At 53.6% G+C, this 13,654-nt stretch overlaps 1 protein-coding gene across 3 annotated transcripts in view; it reads right to left on the reverse strand.

The window, feature by feature from the left end:
• Positions 1 to 4,458: 4,458 nt before the first annotated feature.
• The window catches only part of RALY (RALY heterogeneous nuclear ribonucleoprotein), a 148,881-nt gene continuing 139,685 nt past the window's right edge, over positions 4,459 to 13,654 (reverse strand). For all 3 annotated transcript variants that reach the window (XM_066561687.1, XM_066561686.1, XM_066561688.1), the window contains 5 exons: positions 13,329 to 13,486; positions 11,483 to 11,596; positions 9,910 to 10,055; positions 6,302 to 6,350; positions 4,459 to 6,077 (listed from right to left, as the gene is read on the reverse strand). In XM_066561687.1, coding sequence (XP_066417784.1) covers positions 6,306 to 6,350; positions 9,910 to 10,055; positions 11,483 to 11,596; positions 13,329 to 13,486 — 463 coding nt within the window. In that variant the 3' untranslated portion in view covers positions 4,459 to 6,077; positions 6,302 to 6,305. The remainder of the gene's footprint in view (positions 6,078 to 6,301; positions 6,351 to 9,909; positions 10,056 to 11,482; positions 11,597 to 13,328; positions 13,487 to 13,654) is intronic.

The raw sequence follows: 13,654 nt of genomic DNA on the forward strand, positions 1-13,654 counted from the left end.
TTGGGTAATTATGCCATAAGTTTGGTGCATTTCTTTCTTCAGTGTGAGAGCACTGCACTGGCACTGTGGAAGCAGTTTGTGACCTGCTTGTCACCAGTGCAGGTGCTTTATTACAGGGAGGAAATCTAGATGTGATTCATTTTGAAAATAAGGCATAGAAGGCCAATAAAAAATAAATGTTCAGTTACATTTTTTGTTTTGTGGACTGAAATGTCTCTATGCTGCTCATGGCCCTCAGAACCTGCTGCAGGCCTTGTGCTGTGTTTTTGTTCAGCACCAAAATTGCCATTTTTCCACTAAGGTGGCAAAAAATTAAGTTCTGAGAAATGTGAGCTCATCTGAAATGAAGCTTAAAACATTTTTCTTTGCTGCCTTGTCCCCACCCTCCCTGACACCCTCAGACAAGAGAGGAAGGAGTGGTTGTTTTCTTTATTCTTCTGAAGGAGCTGTCTGGGGTTCTCCTGATGTGGTGATTTGGGCTCCAGGTGTGGCTGTTGAGGTTCCCTGGTGGTGGGAAAGCCCTTGCTTGGGGCTGCCGTGGAGTTTCAAATATTGCACCCATGGCAGTTTGGTTTTAATTCCAGACCTTCTCCACTTGCCCAAAATTCATTTAAACAATCTGCTGAAGCACATTGTTTCCCTCTACTCTTTGTTCCGGATGAGGGAGGTGGCCTTTATTTAAATCCTGCCCCTGGCCAAGAACATCCCTGGGCTTGAGGAAGGTGGAGTGTGCTGGGGCTGGAGCCCCTCTGTCCCTCTGGAGGTGCTGTGGGCACAGAGGCCACTCCTGAGCTGGCCCAAAGCCACACAGGGGCTGCTCTGGCCTGTGGGGACAGCAGGGAGGGCTGGGCTGGAGCACAGGGTGGGGCTGTCCCACTGAGCTGCCAGACCTGGCTCAGGCTCACCCAGCTCTGAGCAAACCCATGGGGTGCTGGGGCTCTGCACCCTTGGGCCAGGGCCAGCCTGGCAGAGGCAACAATTCCCCTGCCAGGGAGGAATCTGGGCAAGGAAAGGTGCTGAGCTCGGGGTTTTCCTGCTGGACCAGTGCAGGGAGTCCATCCTGCCACATGCCCTCTGTGCAGGGCACTCCCAGTGTGGCTGAGTCCTTTGGCACCACTGTCCCCATCCCAGGCCTGGGGGTGTTTTCCTGCCAGAGGATGGAGGAGCTCCACCAGGAGCTTCTGGGGCTCTTGGCCACATCTCCACATGCAAAACTTTATTGAGAATGATGCCTGGTGAAGGCTGACCTAGAACAGAGACTGGACAGAGCTAAAGAATAAAGCAGGGATTTATTAGGAGGTTTTTGGGCAGCACAAACCAAAATGGCCCCAAAATGCACGGCCGGGCACGGGGTCTCTCCCTGGGATCAGTTCTGCTCCATTTGCACCTTGCAGTTCATTGTCCCATTCCAGCTTTAGCCCCTTCAGTCCCACCCTGCTTGTTTTCCTCTCTCCAGCCCACGGTGTTTGTGCTCTGGGGCTGAGATTTGGATCATTTGTCCTTGGTGCCCAGCTGGAGCAGGAATTGTTTTGTCTCCCTGCTCTGTGCAGAGAGCTCACCATCCCATAATGTGAAGCTCAGACCCACACACTAAAGCAGCACAAAATCTGAAAAATATAAAAGCTAAACCTGAGGTATCAAGAAGAGGGAATTGAAGCTCCTGCAGTTAACAAGAACACAATCCAGGAGGGACACCAGACACAGCAAGTGACTCTCACAAAGTCCCCAAAGGACAGTCCTGTTACAGCTGCAGTAACTGAAATGTTCCCCAAGTGCTGCACAGCCTGAACTGTGATGCTCATCAAAGTCAATGGGAGTTAATAAAGTCAGGGGGGGTTCTGTTGTATCTCCTGACTCAGACTGAAGGAATGATTGCAGGCATTTTGGTCCCAGTGGTTGTTTGTCCATGCCCATGGAAGGAGCATTTGGGACTGGAGGAACCCTGCTCTGCTGCTCTAATCTTGTGCAGGCCAGTGAGGGGAAACCAGAGCACCAAAGCTTCCTGCACATCTGCTGCCATGCCATGCCATGCCATGCCATGCCATGCCATGCCATGCCATGCCATGCCATGCCATGCCATGCCATGCCATGCCATCCCATCCCATGCCATCCCATCCCATCCCATCCCATCCCATCCCATCCCATCCCATCCCATACCATCCCATCCCATGCCATTCCATGCCATCCCATCCCATGCCAGGCCATTTAACCCAAATGGTGTCAGCAGCCCCAGACATTCCCATTCCTTGCAGAGATGCAGGCAAGGCAGCAGGGACAGACTCTGAGGGTGTTTCTAAGCAAGACCAGGCTGCTTTTGCCACCGATGGGATGGGAGCAAACAGCAGCACAAGTGAGAAGCCAGGTGAGGTCCAGGACACTTGGGAATGGGACCTTCCCTCTGTGGGTGGTGGGGAAAGCCTTTCACAAAAGTTTTCTTTCTTTTTTTTTCAAGCTCCCACCATGGCAGCTGCGTATGTTCAGTTGAGCTGCTCAGTTCATGCTGGTCACTTTTCTTCAGAACATGCACTTGTGGAATTAATTGTTGCTGTGGGGTTGTTCTGGAGAGAATGGACTGGCCCAACCCTTGTCTTCCCACATCCCAGCAGGGCAGGGACAATTTCCAGGGAGCCTTGGGGACACTGGACCATGGAAAAGGAGGTTGAATGCAAATAGGGTGGGAGCCTTTACATTCCTTCAAGAGCTAAGGGGGTCTGACACATCTTTTTATGTCATGGACGTTTAAAGGGCCTTGGGGAGGACCACACCTCTATCAGAAAGGACAGCCCTAAAGGGCCAGGAGCTGGCTGTGCCTGCGAGCCAAAAGAGGAGATGGGGCTGCTTGGAACTAAGGAGAAAAGAAGAATTCTTGACTTTTGGAAGAACAGGGAGGCAATTTAGAACAACTACAAGGGTGTGTTGTGGGGGTTATGCAGGGAGAAAATAAGAAGGGGAAAAGCTCAACTTGAACTTATCTGGTTACTGCCATAGAAGACAATAAAAAATGTGGTTGTAAATACATCAGCAACAAGAGTAGGGCTAAGGAGAATCTCCCTCCTTTCTGGGATGTGGCTAGGGGCTGGTCTCTTTTCCCACCTATCAAGGGATAGGACAAGAGGAAATGGCCTCAGGTTGTGCCAGGGGAGGTTTAGGCTGGGTATTATGGAAAATGTCATTTTGTGGTGGTCAGGAATGGGAACAGCTGCCCAGGGCAGTGGTGGGGTCCCCATCCCTGGAGGGGTTTAAAAGAGGTGATGTGGCACTTGGGGACATTGGGATGGCCTTGGCAGAGCTGGGGAAGTTGGGCTGGGTGGCCTTGCAGGGCTTTTCCAGCCTAAATGGGTCTGAGGGAAAACCTGCTCAGAGCAGGGTGACCCCTCTGGGCCCCCATTCCTCTCCTGACAGAGCAGAGGAGCCAGCAGGGAGCTCTGCAGGTGCTTTATGGCCCACAGGGTGATGGAGGGGTGGGGGTGTCCCCCTCTCCCCCCACTGCCCCCTCAGCTGGGCTCTCTGCAGGCTCAGACAGACAACACTGAGCACCAAAACCAGAACTCATTGCCTTGGGCCCCCCCTGCAGCCAAGGGCAGAGTGAACTGCCCTGCAGGGCCTGCTCAGAGCTCCCCAGGTCCCTCCAAAGTCATGAACAAAATCCAAGCAGCTCTTTGCTGTCTGTGCTCCAAGGCTGGGCTGCAGGGAGCCCCTGAGGCCCTCAGCTCTCACAGCTGGGCACATGGCTCAGCACACTGAAGCTTGGGCTCATTCCCATCTTTTTGACAGCCAGTTTGACTTGGTTTGGTTTTGGGGCTTTCCCCCCCCTGCTGCTGTTTCTCCTTCCAGCCACAAAGACACCCAGCCTGATGCTGCTGCTGTCCCCCCTTGGAGGGAGCTGCTGGCAGGACAGATGGACAGGTGGCTGCTCAATCATCTCACCAGAAACTCACCAGTTTTGCTCTCCAGGGCTGGATGGTGGCTCAGCCACAAAGAACCCATCCAGGGTGGATGGGCCTTGGAGAAAGCTGGTCCAGAGGAAGGTCCCCAGGAGATGATCTTTAAGGTCCTTTCCAACCCAGCCATTTGGGGTCACTGGTCCCTCCTGACATGCTCTGGTGTCACCCAGAGCAACACCTGCTCAAGGAGCAGATTTTAGCACTGCTGGCTTGTGCAGCCTGGCAAAGCAGCCAGACTTTTCCAGTCTGTTATGAGCTGGACCAGTGAAAAATCCAGAGATTAAAGGCCTGGATTTGGCCCCTGCTCTCCTGCATGAAAGAAGTTTCCAAACCTCCAGGGAAAACCCCAGAACTCCTGTGAACACAGATGTTCTGCTCAACCCAGTGGGATATACCTTGGGCAAAGGAAAGTAAATCCTGCAGGGAGAGTGAGGCTTGGAAAAGGAAAAAAGACTTGTCTGAAACAGAAGAAACAAGTGTGTGTGTATGGCAGAGAGAAGAGAGGGGAAGCAAATTAGATTTCTTTCTTTTATTATACAGGATTGTATGTACAAGGTCACCTCTCCCAAACAGCAGCAGCACAGTCAGTTCACAGCCAAGCCTGCAGCTCATCTCTCCAGGCCTGGAGAACAGCTCAGGAAAACTCAGTGCAGACCTTGCACAGGAACTGGGCAAGGGCAGGGCAAGCACGGGGCTCCCTCCAACCCCTCCTCAAGCAGCCCAAACTAAGAAATGCAAAGAAAACTTTGTGCTTCAAGAGCCAAGCGTGCTCCAGGATGGCCCCAGGGGCAGGGAAGTGTCACCCCTGGAGCTGCTTTCCCTTCACCCTTCCAAGAGATGCTGTGGATGAGGTTGGAGCACTCAGCACCACCCAGGTGTTGTGACTGGCCAGGGGGAAGGTGTGGACTCTGCTCTGGGTTTCAAGCACTGCTGTGTGTGTGGGACCTGGAGGGGAAGGGGCAGGCAGGACACACCAGGTGTGAGTAAAGTGCTGTGTGAGGTTCAGCCCCCGGGAAAACGGGAGGAGCCCAGGAAGGACAAAGGAGGAGAGAAAAACGGGAGGAGCCCAGGAAGGACAAAGGAGGAGAGAAAAACGGGAGAGGCCTCCCGGCTGTGGGGGTCCCAGGAGGAGCCCTCTGCCCCCAGCAGGGGCAGGGCACAGCAGCTGGGAGCTGGGGAGGTGCTGCACAGCCACAGTGCCCAGGGCATTCCCTGTGCCCAGCCTCGGGCATGCTGTCACCACGGAGCTCAGGCAGGAGCAGGGAGGTCACACCACGCTCCTGACGTGCCCTGACTGGGGCAGGAGGAGGTGTGGGCAGCCAGGGAGGGTCTCTGGCTCCAGGCTGCAGGAGTTGGGTGCTCCACATCCCTTCCAGGAGCAGCTGGTCCAAGGAAAGGGTCTCGTCCACGGCCCTCACTCTGCTGAGGGTTGCTCAGCCCTGACACGGTGGAGAATGAGGACACCAAACCACTCAGGGTGGTGGTGTCTGCTTGCTCTCTCCTGCTTGGGATCACTGGATTTCCTGCAGCTTCCTCTCCCCTTCCCTCCTCAAGCAGCTTCCCAGAGCACAGCAGCTGCTCCAGCAGCGACTCCCTTGCACCTGGAGGTGACTGTGGACACACAGCAGCTGATGGGGCACAGAGAGGAGGCAGGAGGTGGCTGAGCTGGAGGACAGCTCCCCCACAGCCTCTGACCAACAGCACCTTCAGCACAAGAACACAAACTGTCCAGACTGACACGCTTCTCTTCCCTCAGTAGGAAATGCTCTGGCTCTCACCTCACACAGGAAAAATGTCTTTATTGGGCTGGGCTGAGCTCTCTCTGCTCTCCTGCAAGCAGCTCTAGAACACCTCTGGCTGCCCTGGGGACACACCTGCTCTCTGTGGTGGCTCTGGGCTGTGCAGAGCTCCTCTGCTGGCTGCAGAGCTCCAAATCCATTGCAGGGGTGGTGGGGATCTGCTGGGAGGATGAGTTTTCTTTGCCTTTGCTTTACAGATGGATGGAAGATGTTGGGCCATGTTTCTCCTTTGAATGCCAGGTAGAGATGACAGCAGCACTTCCATTCAGCTTGCCTTGCTCAACGTGCCAGGACAGGGTTCAGCCTCGTGCTTTCCTCACACTGTTGCTCACAGCTGCAAGGAGAGAAGGGGGAGCTACAGCACTGTCCTTGAACCCCAGAGATTTGTCACTCAGGAAAGGGGGTGAAGGGCTGGCCAGTGACCCAGCTGAGCAGCCAAGCTCCATGCTAGGAAAACACAGAGGATCAGTGGGAAAGAGCCTCTCCTGAAGCAGCAACCCCCCAGGCCCAAGAGGCACAGAAGGAGAGCTCTGGCTCCATCAGCAGCACGGGCTGTACCTGGTTACTGTAGCCTGGCATCCTCCACGTCTGTGTAATGGCTGTTCTCCTGCAGGGAAAAGGGAACCACAAACAGTGAATCACCCTGTGTCCCTCCTGCCCTGCCTGGGACACTGGGACAGCTCCCATGTGGTCACCAGCTGGTCCCTGCTGTGGGAGAGCAGTGCCAAGGTGCTCATTGTGATGGACGAGCTACAGAACACACCTGGCAAAAACACCAACTTCCTCTGGCTCCTGATTCTGAAATGGCTCTGCCAAACAGACCTGGGGTGTGCAATTCCCTCCAGGGCTTGGAAGTAACAGAATCACAGACTCATTCAGATTGGAAAAGACTTCCAAGATCATCAAGTCCAACAATTAACCCAGCACATCCATGTTCACTTCCCAGCTGTTCCAATGCCTGACCACCCTTTCAGTGAAGAAATTTCCCTGATCTCCAGTCTAAACCTCTCCTGGCACAGTTTGAGGCCATTTCCTCTGATCCTGTTTCTGTTGCCTGGAATTGCCCAGTGCTGCCAAGGTGCCTCAGTCCATGAAGGCAAATCAGTGTCCTGATTCTGCTGCTGAGCACAGGAACTGGTCCCAGTTTGCAGCAGAACTCATGATCCAGAATGGTAACACTCATCCAGCACTCCAAAGGCCACAATAAAGGCCTTTATAATAGTAATGGTGCTGAATTGCTCCCTAAGCAGGGCTTTGGAAAGCACAGCATGTGTTTGGATGCCTTGATGGTCTTGGAATTGTTTTCCAGCCTTTACGACTCTCAGTGGAATCTGCTCCTGGAGCTGCTGTGCAGAGCAGCAGCACTGGGGAATGGAGTGCTCACAGTGGTGTTTAACCTCCTGCACAGGGTGGGGATCTCAGGGATGGAAATGGATCCAGGAGTTCTCAGCAGGGGACACAAGGGGCTCCAGAGGGAAAGGAAAGGGACCAGGCTCTGCCCGAGAGGCAGGGGAGGTGCCTTGCTCAGGGCAGGATCAGGGTGACACCCAGCTGGTGACACCGTGGCAGGCACCCCCTGCACCCCACTGGGGCAGAGACCCCTGGGGAACCTGCACCCCCCTGGCACTGGGGGAGGAGCAGGCATGGAGCAAGAAACAGAAGACTTTGGGACAGCACCCAGAGTAAGTTCTGACCCAGCTGAGCAGGGGAGGCTTTGTTCTGGTTCCTGATGGCCAAGAGCACCTGGTCAGGGATGTGAAGGTGGAGAGAAGCCTTGGCTGCAGAGCCATGGCACTGTGAACACGAGCACCCCAGAGAAGTGACCAACACCAAGAGCAGGATCAGACCCCTGAACCTGAGAGAGCAGATTTGGGGTTGTTCAAGGATCTGCTTGGTAAAATCCCATCTGAGAGGTCCCTGGAGGCCAGGACATCCAGACTCCTCTGGTGTGAGACTTCAGTGGGCACCAGCACCAACCCCAAAAACTGTTTAGATGCAGTTGATCAAATGACCAAAACTGCATGAAACCAGAAGAAAATCTGACTGCAAATCAACCACAGTGTGCTGTAAATACCAGAACACATCAGGAGTCCTTTAGCTTTCCCTCCAGAAATCCCTCCCTCTGTGTGCAGGGATCTCCCCTTGAGCAGGGCCATCCCCCAAGACACCCCTCAGCTGACACCAGGCATTGATGGGCTGGCAGGTGACATTTTTTGCACACATGTGACATTTAATACACAACAATCTTTGTATCCCCTACTAAATGTAGTAAATAGTACTGACCACCAATCCAGCTGCACTTACTCTGAGTTTTCCATATCCAAATTTATGGCTCAGATCTCAATAAACTCCCTCAGCTCTGTCTGAGTGACCTCTGACTCTTCTCCTGCCACCCCCCTGCCCCTCAGAGCCAAAGGGGTTTAGGGACCCCACGTGGGTGCCATGTCCATGGTGACAGCCACACTGGGGTGTGGGATAAAGGAGTCACTCCTGGACCTGGGGGGACCTCAGGGCTGCTCAGTGCTGTGAGCTCTGCTGAGCTCCCTGCACACACTGCCCTGCCCAGCCAGAGCACTCGGGAGCCTGTCTGAGGCTGCCAGGGGAACATTTCTGGTCTCGATGCCACATCAGGACCAGGGAGCTCCAGAAAATAGAGATGTGAGCTGAAACAGTCATCTTTTTCTTCTCCTCTTAATGAGGACCAGCTCTTCCCAAACCACTGCCAGCAGGTGTCTCTCCAGTGTTTTCTTACCCCTGCAAAGGCAGAGAAGTGCACATTTTTTGTTGACAGGCTGTGTGCTTCTTTATCATCATTAACATCAGCAAGTTTCCCTCTAATGTCTACCATCTGTTTGCCCTGATGTAATTCAAGCCTGGCCTTCCTTTTCCTGGCACAGCTTGGGCCTTTCTTCTTCCCAGTGCCTGGAGTGACCTCTCCCCTCCAGCAGGGCTGAGGGACTCCAGCCATGAGGCCCCAGACCTGCAACAGCTCAAGGACCCTGTGCAGAGCCCTCACCCAGGGTGGCTCCAGCAGGACAGGGCAGGAGAGCCCAACCCAGCTGGGAATGTTTGGAGCTGGAGCAGTTTAAGGCTGTGGATGTACAGTGTGGGCACCCAGGTTTGGGGGTGAGGAAGAGGAGAGGGATGCTCAGCTTCATCCTCACTTCTGCTGCCACCAGTGCTGGGGTGGGGAGGGACTGGAGCTGTTCTGGGGCCACTCAGGGCAGGTCATGTCCTTCTACCCTGCTGCCCTCAGCCTGCATCTGGAGCTGATCCTGTTCTCAGCAGGGTTTTGGTTTGATAAATGGCTGCTAGTGCTGCCAGTGTTACCACAGTGCCAGTTCTGTACCCAAACACTGGGCTCCCATCCAAATGCACACATTTGTCTCTGGGCTCACCAGGAACGCCCCTGTTTGGGGCAGGACTAGGAGCAGTGGGGCTGCTGTGTCCCCACACATGGCTGGGGTCAGACCCTGGCCTGTGCCATGGCACAAGTGCCTCTGGAGAGGGACTCTGGACAAGGGCCTGGAGGGACAGGACAAGGGGAAGGGCTTCATATTGCCAGGGCAGGGACAGATGGGATATTGGGAAGGAATTTCTCCCTGTGAGGGTGGGCAGGCCCTGGCACAGGTGCCCAGAGCTGCTGTGGCTGTCCCTGGATCCCTGGCAGTGCCCAAGGCCAGGCTGGACAGGGCTTGGAGCAGCCTGGGACAGTAGAAGGTGTCCCTGCCCATGGCAGGGGGTGGAATGAGAAGTTCTCTAAGGTTCCTTCCAATCCAAACCCTCCTGTGTCTCCATGAACATCTGATCAGCTGCAGGGGCACTGCAAATGCAGCTCATCTAACTCAGCCTGTCCTTGTGGTGTGTTTAAATCCATCTAAGAATCACTTGGGAGCAGAGTGGATTGGTTTAAACCACTCCTAGCTGTGAAATCAAGGATAAATGTCTCCATTTCAAGAGCCAACCATGTTTCTTCAGCACCTCCACACGTTTGCATGTGCAGTGCTTCTGCAGGCTTGGAAGAACAAGTTGTGACAACAATCAGATTTAAATACTGCAATTTCTTTGGAGGATGGAAAAACTACTTTTCCTAGGGATGTGGCAAGTTCCAGTAAAGCTGTGCCCCCCTCCTTTGCTGCAGGGATGCATTGCCCAAGCTCTCTTACCAGTTCATCTTCACACTCCTCCCGTGCCAGCCCCTCCTCCTCGCCCTCATCCCCGTTGAGCGGCTCCTCCGCGGTGGCCTCGGCCTCGGAGGCCGTGTCCTCCTGGGACACCTCACTCTTGCTGCTCTCCACCTTCTTCCGGGCCTCTGTGGGGACACAGCCACCTCAGGGATGGGGACAGGGACAGAGTGACCCTGGGGCGGGGATGGGAACAGGGACAGAGTGACCCTGGAATGGGGATTGGAACAGGGACAGACTGACCCTGGGGCGGGGATGGGGACAGGGACAGAGTGACCCTGGGGCGGGGATGGGAACAGGGACAGAGTGACCCTGGAATGGGGATGGGAACAGGGACAGACTGACCCTGGGTTGGGGATGGGAACAGGGACAGACTGACCCTGGGTTGGGGATGGGAACAGGGACAGACTGACCCTGGGCCGGGGATGGGAACAGGGACAGAGAGACCCTGGATTGGGGATGGGAACAGGGACAGACTGACCCTGGGGCGGGGATGGGAACAGGGACAGAGTGACCATGGGTTAGGGATGGGAACAGGGACAGACTGACCCTGGGCCAGGGATGGGAACAGGGACAGACTGACCCTGGGGTGGGGATGGGAACAGGGACAGAGTGACCCTGGGTTGGGGATGGGAACAGGGACAGAGTGACCCTGGGGCAGGGATGGGAACAGGGACAGACTGACCCTGGGTTGGGGATGGGAAATGGAGCCACAGCCTGACACTGAGTCAGGGATAGCAACAGGGGCCACAGGCTGACCCCTGGACCAGGGCTATTAATGGGGACCACAGCCTGACCCTGGGTCAGAGACCCCACATCCATTGGGATGGGGGGAAATAATAATGGTGGGAATGCTTCCTGCCATGGGGAGTTCTGCTAATTTTGAGGAGGCAGCCTGGGACATCATGGAGAGGGCAGAGAAGGTTCTACATCCCCCAGCAGGATGGTGGGAGCCAGGGATAGGGATAAGCATAGGACAAGATAGGGATGGGGATAGGGATAGTATAGGGACAGGGACAAGGATAGGATAGGGATAGGGATTGGATAGGGGGGATAGGAATAGGGTGGGGATAGGGATGGGAATAAGAATAGGATATGGATTGGGACAGGGATATGGATGGGATGGCAATAGGAAAAGGGATAGGAAAGGGGTAGTGTAGAGTAAGAGGATATGGGTAGGACAGGGTAGGACATGGGATAGGATGGGATAGGAAAGGGATAGGAGAGGATAAAATGGAAAAAGGATAGGAAATTAATAGGAAAGCAATGGGAAAGAAATAGAATAGAATAGAATAGAATAATGATAGCATATGACAGAGTAAAATAGAATAGTAGAACAAAAAATGCAAACTAAAAAAATACAAGCTAAAAAAAAGGACAAAAGAAAAAAAAATCTCATCACTTTAACCCCCAATGCCACAATTTCAGGAATTTTGGTGTGTAATTTTGGCCTGTGATTCTACCCTGGAACCTGGGGGTTGACACTTCCCTGTCAGAGCCTGGAGGAATGTGTGATGCCCAAGGCCAGCCCCGAGGCATCCCCACCCCCACTGACCTGCAGACAGCTTCTGCTCCTCAGCAATCTGCTCCAGCCGGCCCAGGAGAGCATCGATGTTGGATTTGATCTGTGTCAGCTCCGTTTTGATTGTCTGCAGCTCGCTGCTCTTCACTGGGGGGAGGAAGGAAGGACAGGAAGGCACTCAGCGCCCTGCAGAGCAGCCCCACCCCACACCCTGCCCAGGGCAGCTCCCTGAACAGGCAGGAAAAACAGGGAGAAGCCCAGGCTGGGAACTGGCAGGGAAGCTGCCCCCAAAAGAGCCTGGGCTGCTGTGTCCAGGCAGGCTGCAGAGGCTGACCCCAGGCCTTGGCAGGCTCAGGCTGTACCTGCACTACAGCTCCTCCAGAACTTTACACTCACGTTTACGCTAAAAATTTGGAAAGCAAATCAAATCGTATCAAATTGGATCTTTTACCTTCTTGAAACATCCCTGGAACCCCAAGGAGAAGAGCTCCTGGGTTCTGTGAAATTGGATTTCTACGTTAATTTTAAATACACGGGAAGAAATCAGTCTAAAACTTTAAAAACGTTTCTCCCTATCACCTCGTATGTAAGAATCAAACCTTTTGGTACAATTACACTTCTGGCTGGCAGCCTTTCTAAATCCAGTAACGTGGCTGCCATTAGGAATGTTTTTAGTTTATAAAGATCAAGCCTGAGCCTTTTAGTGGCTGGAGTAGAACATATAAGCAGTTGTATCCCACAATAAATTCAGATTCTTTGACCAGTGTTCAAAATGCATATTTTATGATTGGCTTTTCACAAATATTCAAATGAATATTATATGTGTTATGTTAGAAAGTGATGCTGTATTAATTTTCTTAAGTAGTGTGTTAAATATAGTTTTAGGCTATAACATAAGGTTAAAATAGAAACTATGCTCTGTAGGATACTTTTTTTAAAGAAAGGACTTGCACTGAGATAGCAGCCACAGGACACCGAAATCTTTCAGAGAAAGAGAATTTATTGCCCTCTTATCAGAAGAAATGAACTTCTTCCTGCCTTGCTCAGCCCTGAAGATGCTGACACATTAAGAGGAAGAAGCTGACACTGCCCAGACAGAATCCTGTGTTTGAATGGAATTTATGCATCATGGATGAGGTGTATGAATGTGCAACAGGCTGTTGCTTTTAAGGGTTAATCTTCTGTTAACGTGGGTCCTTTTTCGGGCTTATTTTGCCTAGAAAAGGTACCTGGACTGTCCATAACTCTTTGTTTCTATTGTCTCATATTGTCCTAAATCCAAATTGTTCCAAAATTTTTATTACTCTAATTAGATTGCTATTTTTATAACCATTTAATTACTATTAAACTTTTAACATTTTAAAAACAAGTGACTGGCATTTTTCACAACCAGCACACCGAATCCCCGTCTCATCACCTTCCCCAGGTGCGCCCCCACAGCCGGGGCTGCTGTTCCCAGCTGTTCTGAGGTGGTTTTGGGAGCTCCCCATGAAGCCTGAGCCTTTCAGTGGCTGGAGCAGAGTAAGTACATCAGCAGCAGTACCCCACAATGAACTTGGATTCTTTGACCAACACACCAAATCCTCGTCTCATTGCTGACACCGCGCCTTCCCCAGGTGCGCCCCCACAGCTGGGCTGCTGCTCCCAGCCGTTCTGAGGTGGTTTGGGGAGCTCCCCATGAAGCCCGAGCCTTGTAGTGGCTGGAGTAGAATATATAAGCAGTTGTACCCCACAATAAATTCGGATTCTTTGACCGGCACACCGAATCCCCGTCTCATCGCCTTCCCCAGGTGCACCCCCGCAGCGGGGTTACTGTTCCCAGCCATTTTGAGGTGTTTTGGAGCTCGCCACGCTGTCCCCAGCCCTGGCCCACACTCACACTTGATCTTGGCCGAGCTGTTGGCGATGGCCGACCTGGCGAACAGCTTGACGGGCAGCGAGGCCTTGACGCGCCGCACCAGCGGGATGGAGACGCGCGGCCGCTTCACCGGCACCACCCGCGGCACCGGCGACACCCGGCCCCGGTACTCGAAAATCCTGAGGGGAAACGAGGGGAGGGGAGGCGGCTGCGGCTGGGGCAGCCCTGCAGAGCGGCGCCCCGGCCCGAGCCCCGCAGCCATCCCGGGGATTGGGGCCGTGGGATGGCACCCCACAGGCTGGGCTGGACACCCTGACCCTAAATCCCCCCTGCACCCAAACCCCTCC

This window comes from Molothrus aeneus, chromosome 17 (assembly GCF_037042795.1).
Source record: "Molothrus aeneus isolate 106 chromosome 17, BPBGC_Maene_1.0, whole genome shotgun sequence".
NCBI classification, from domain to species: Eukaryota; Metazoa; Chordata; class Aves; order Passeriformes; family Icteridae; genus Molothrus; species Molothrus aeneus.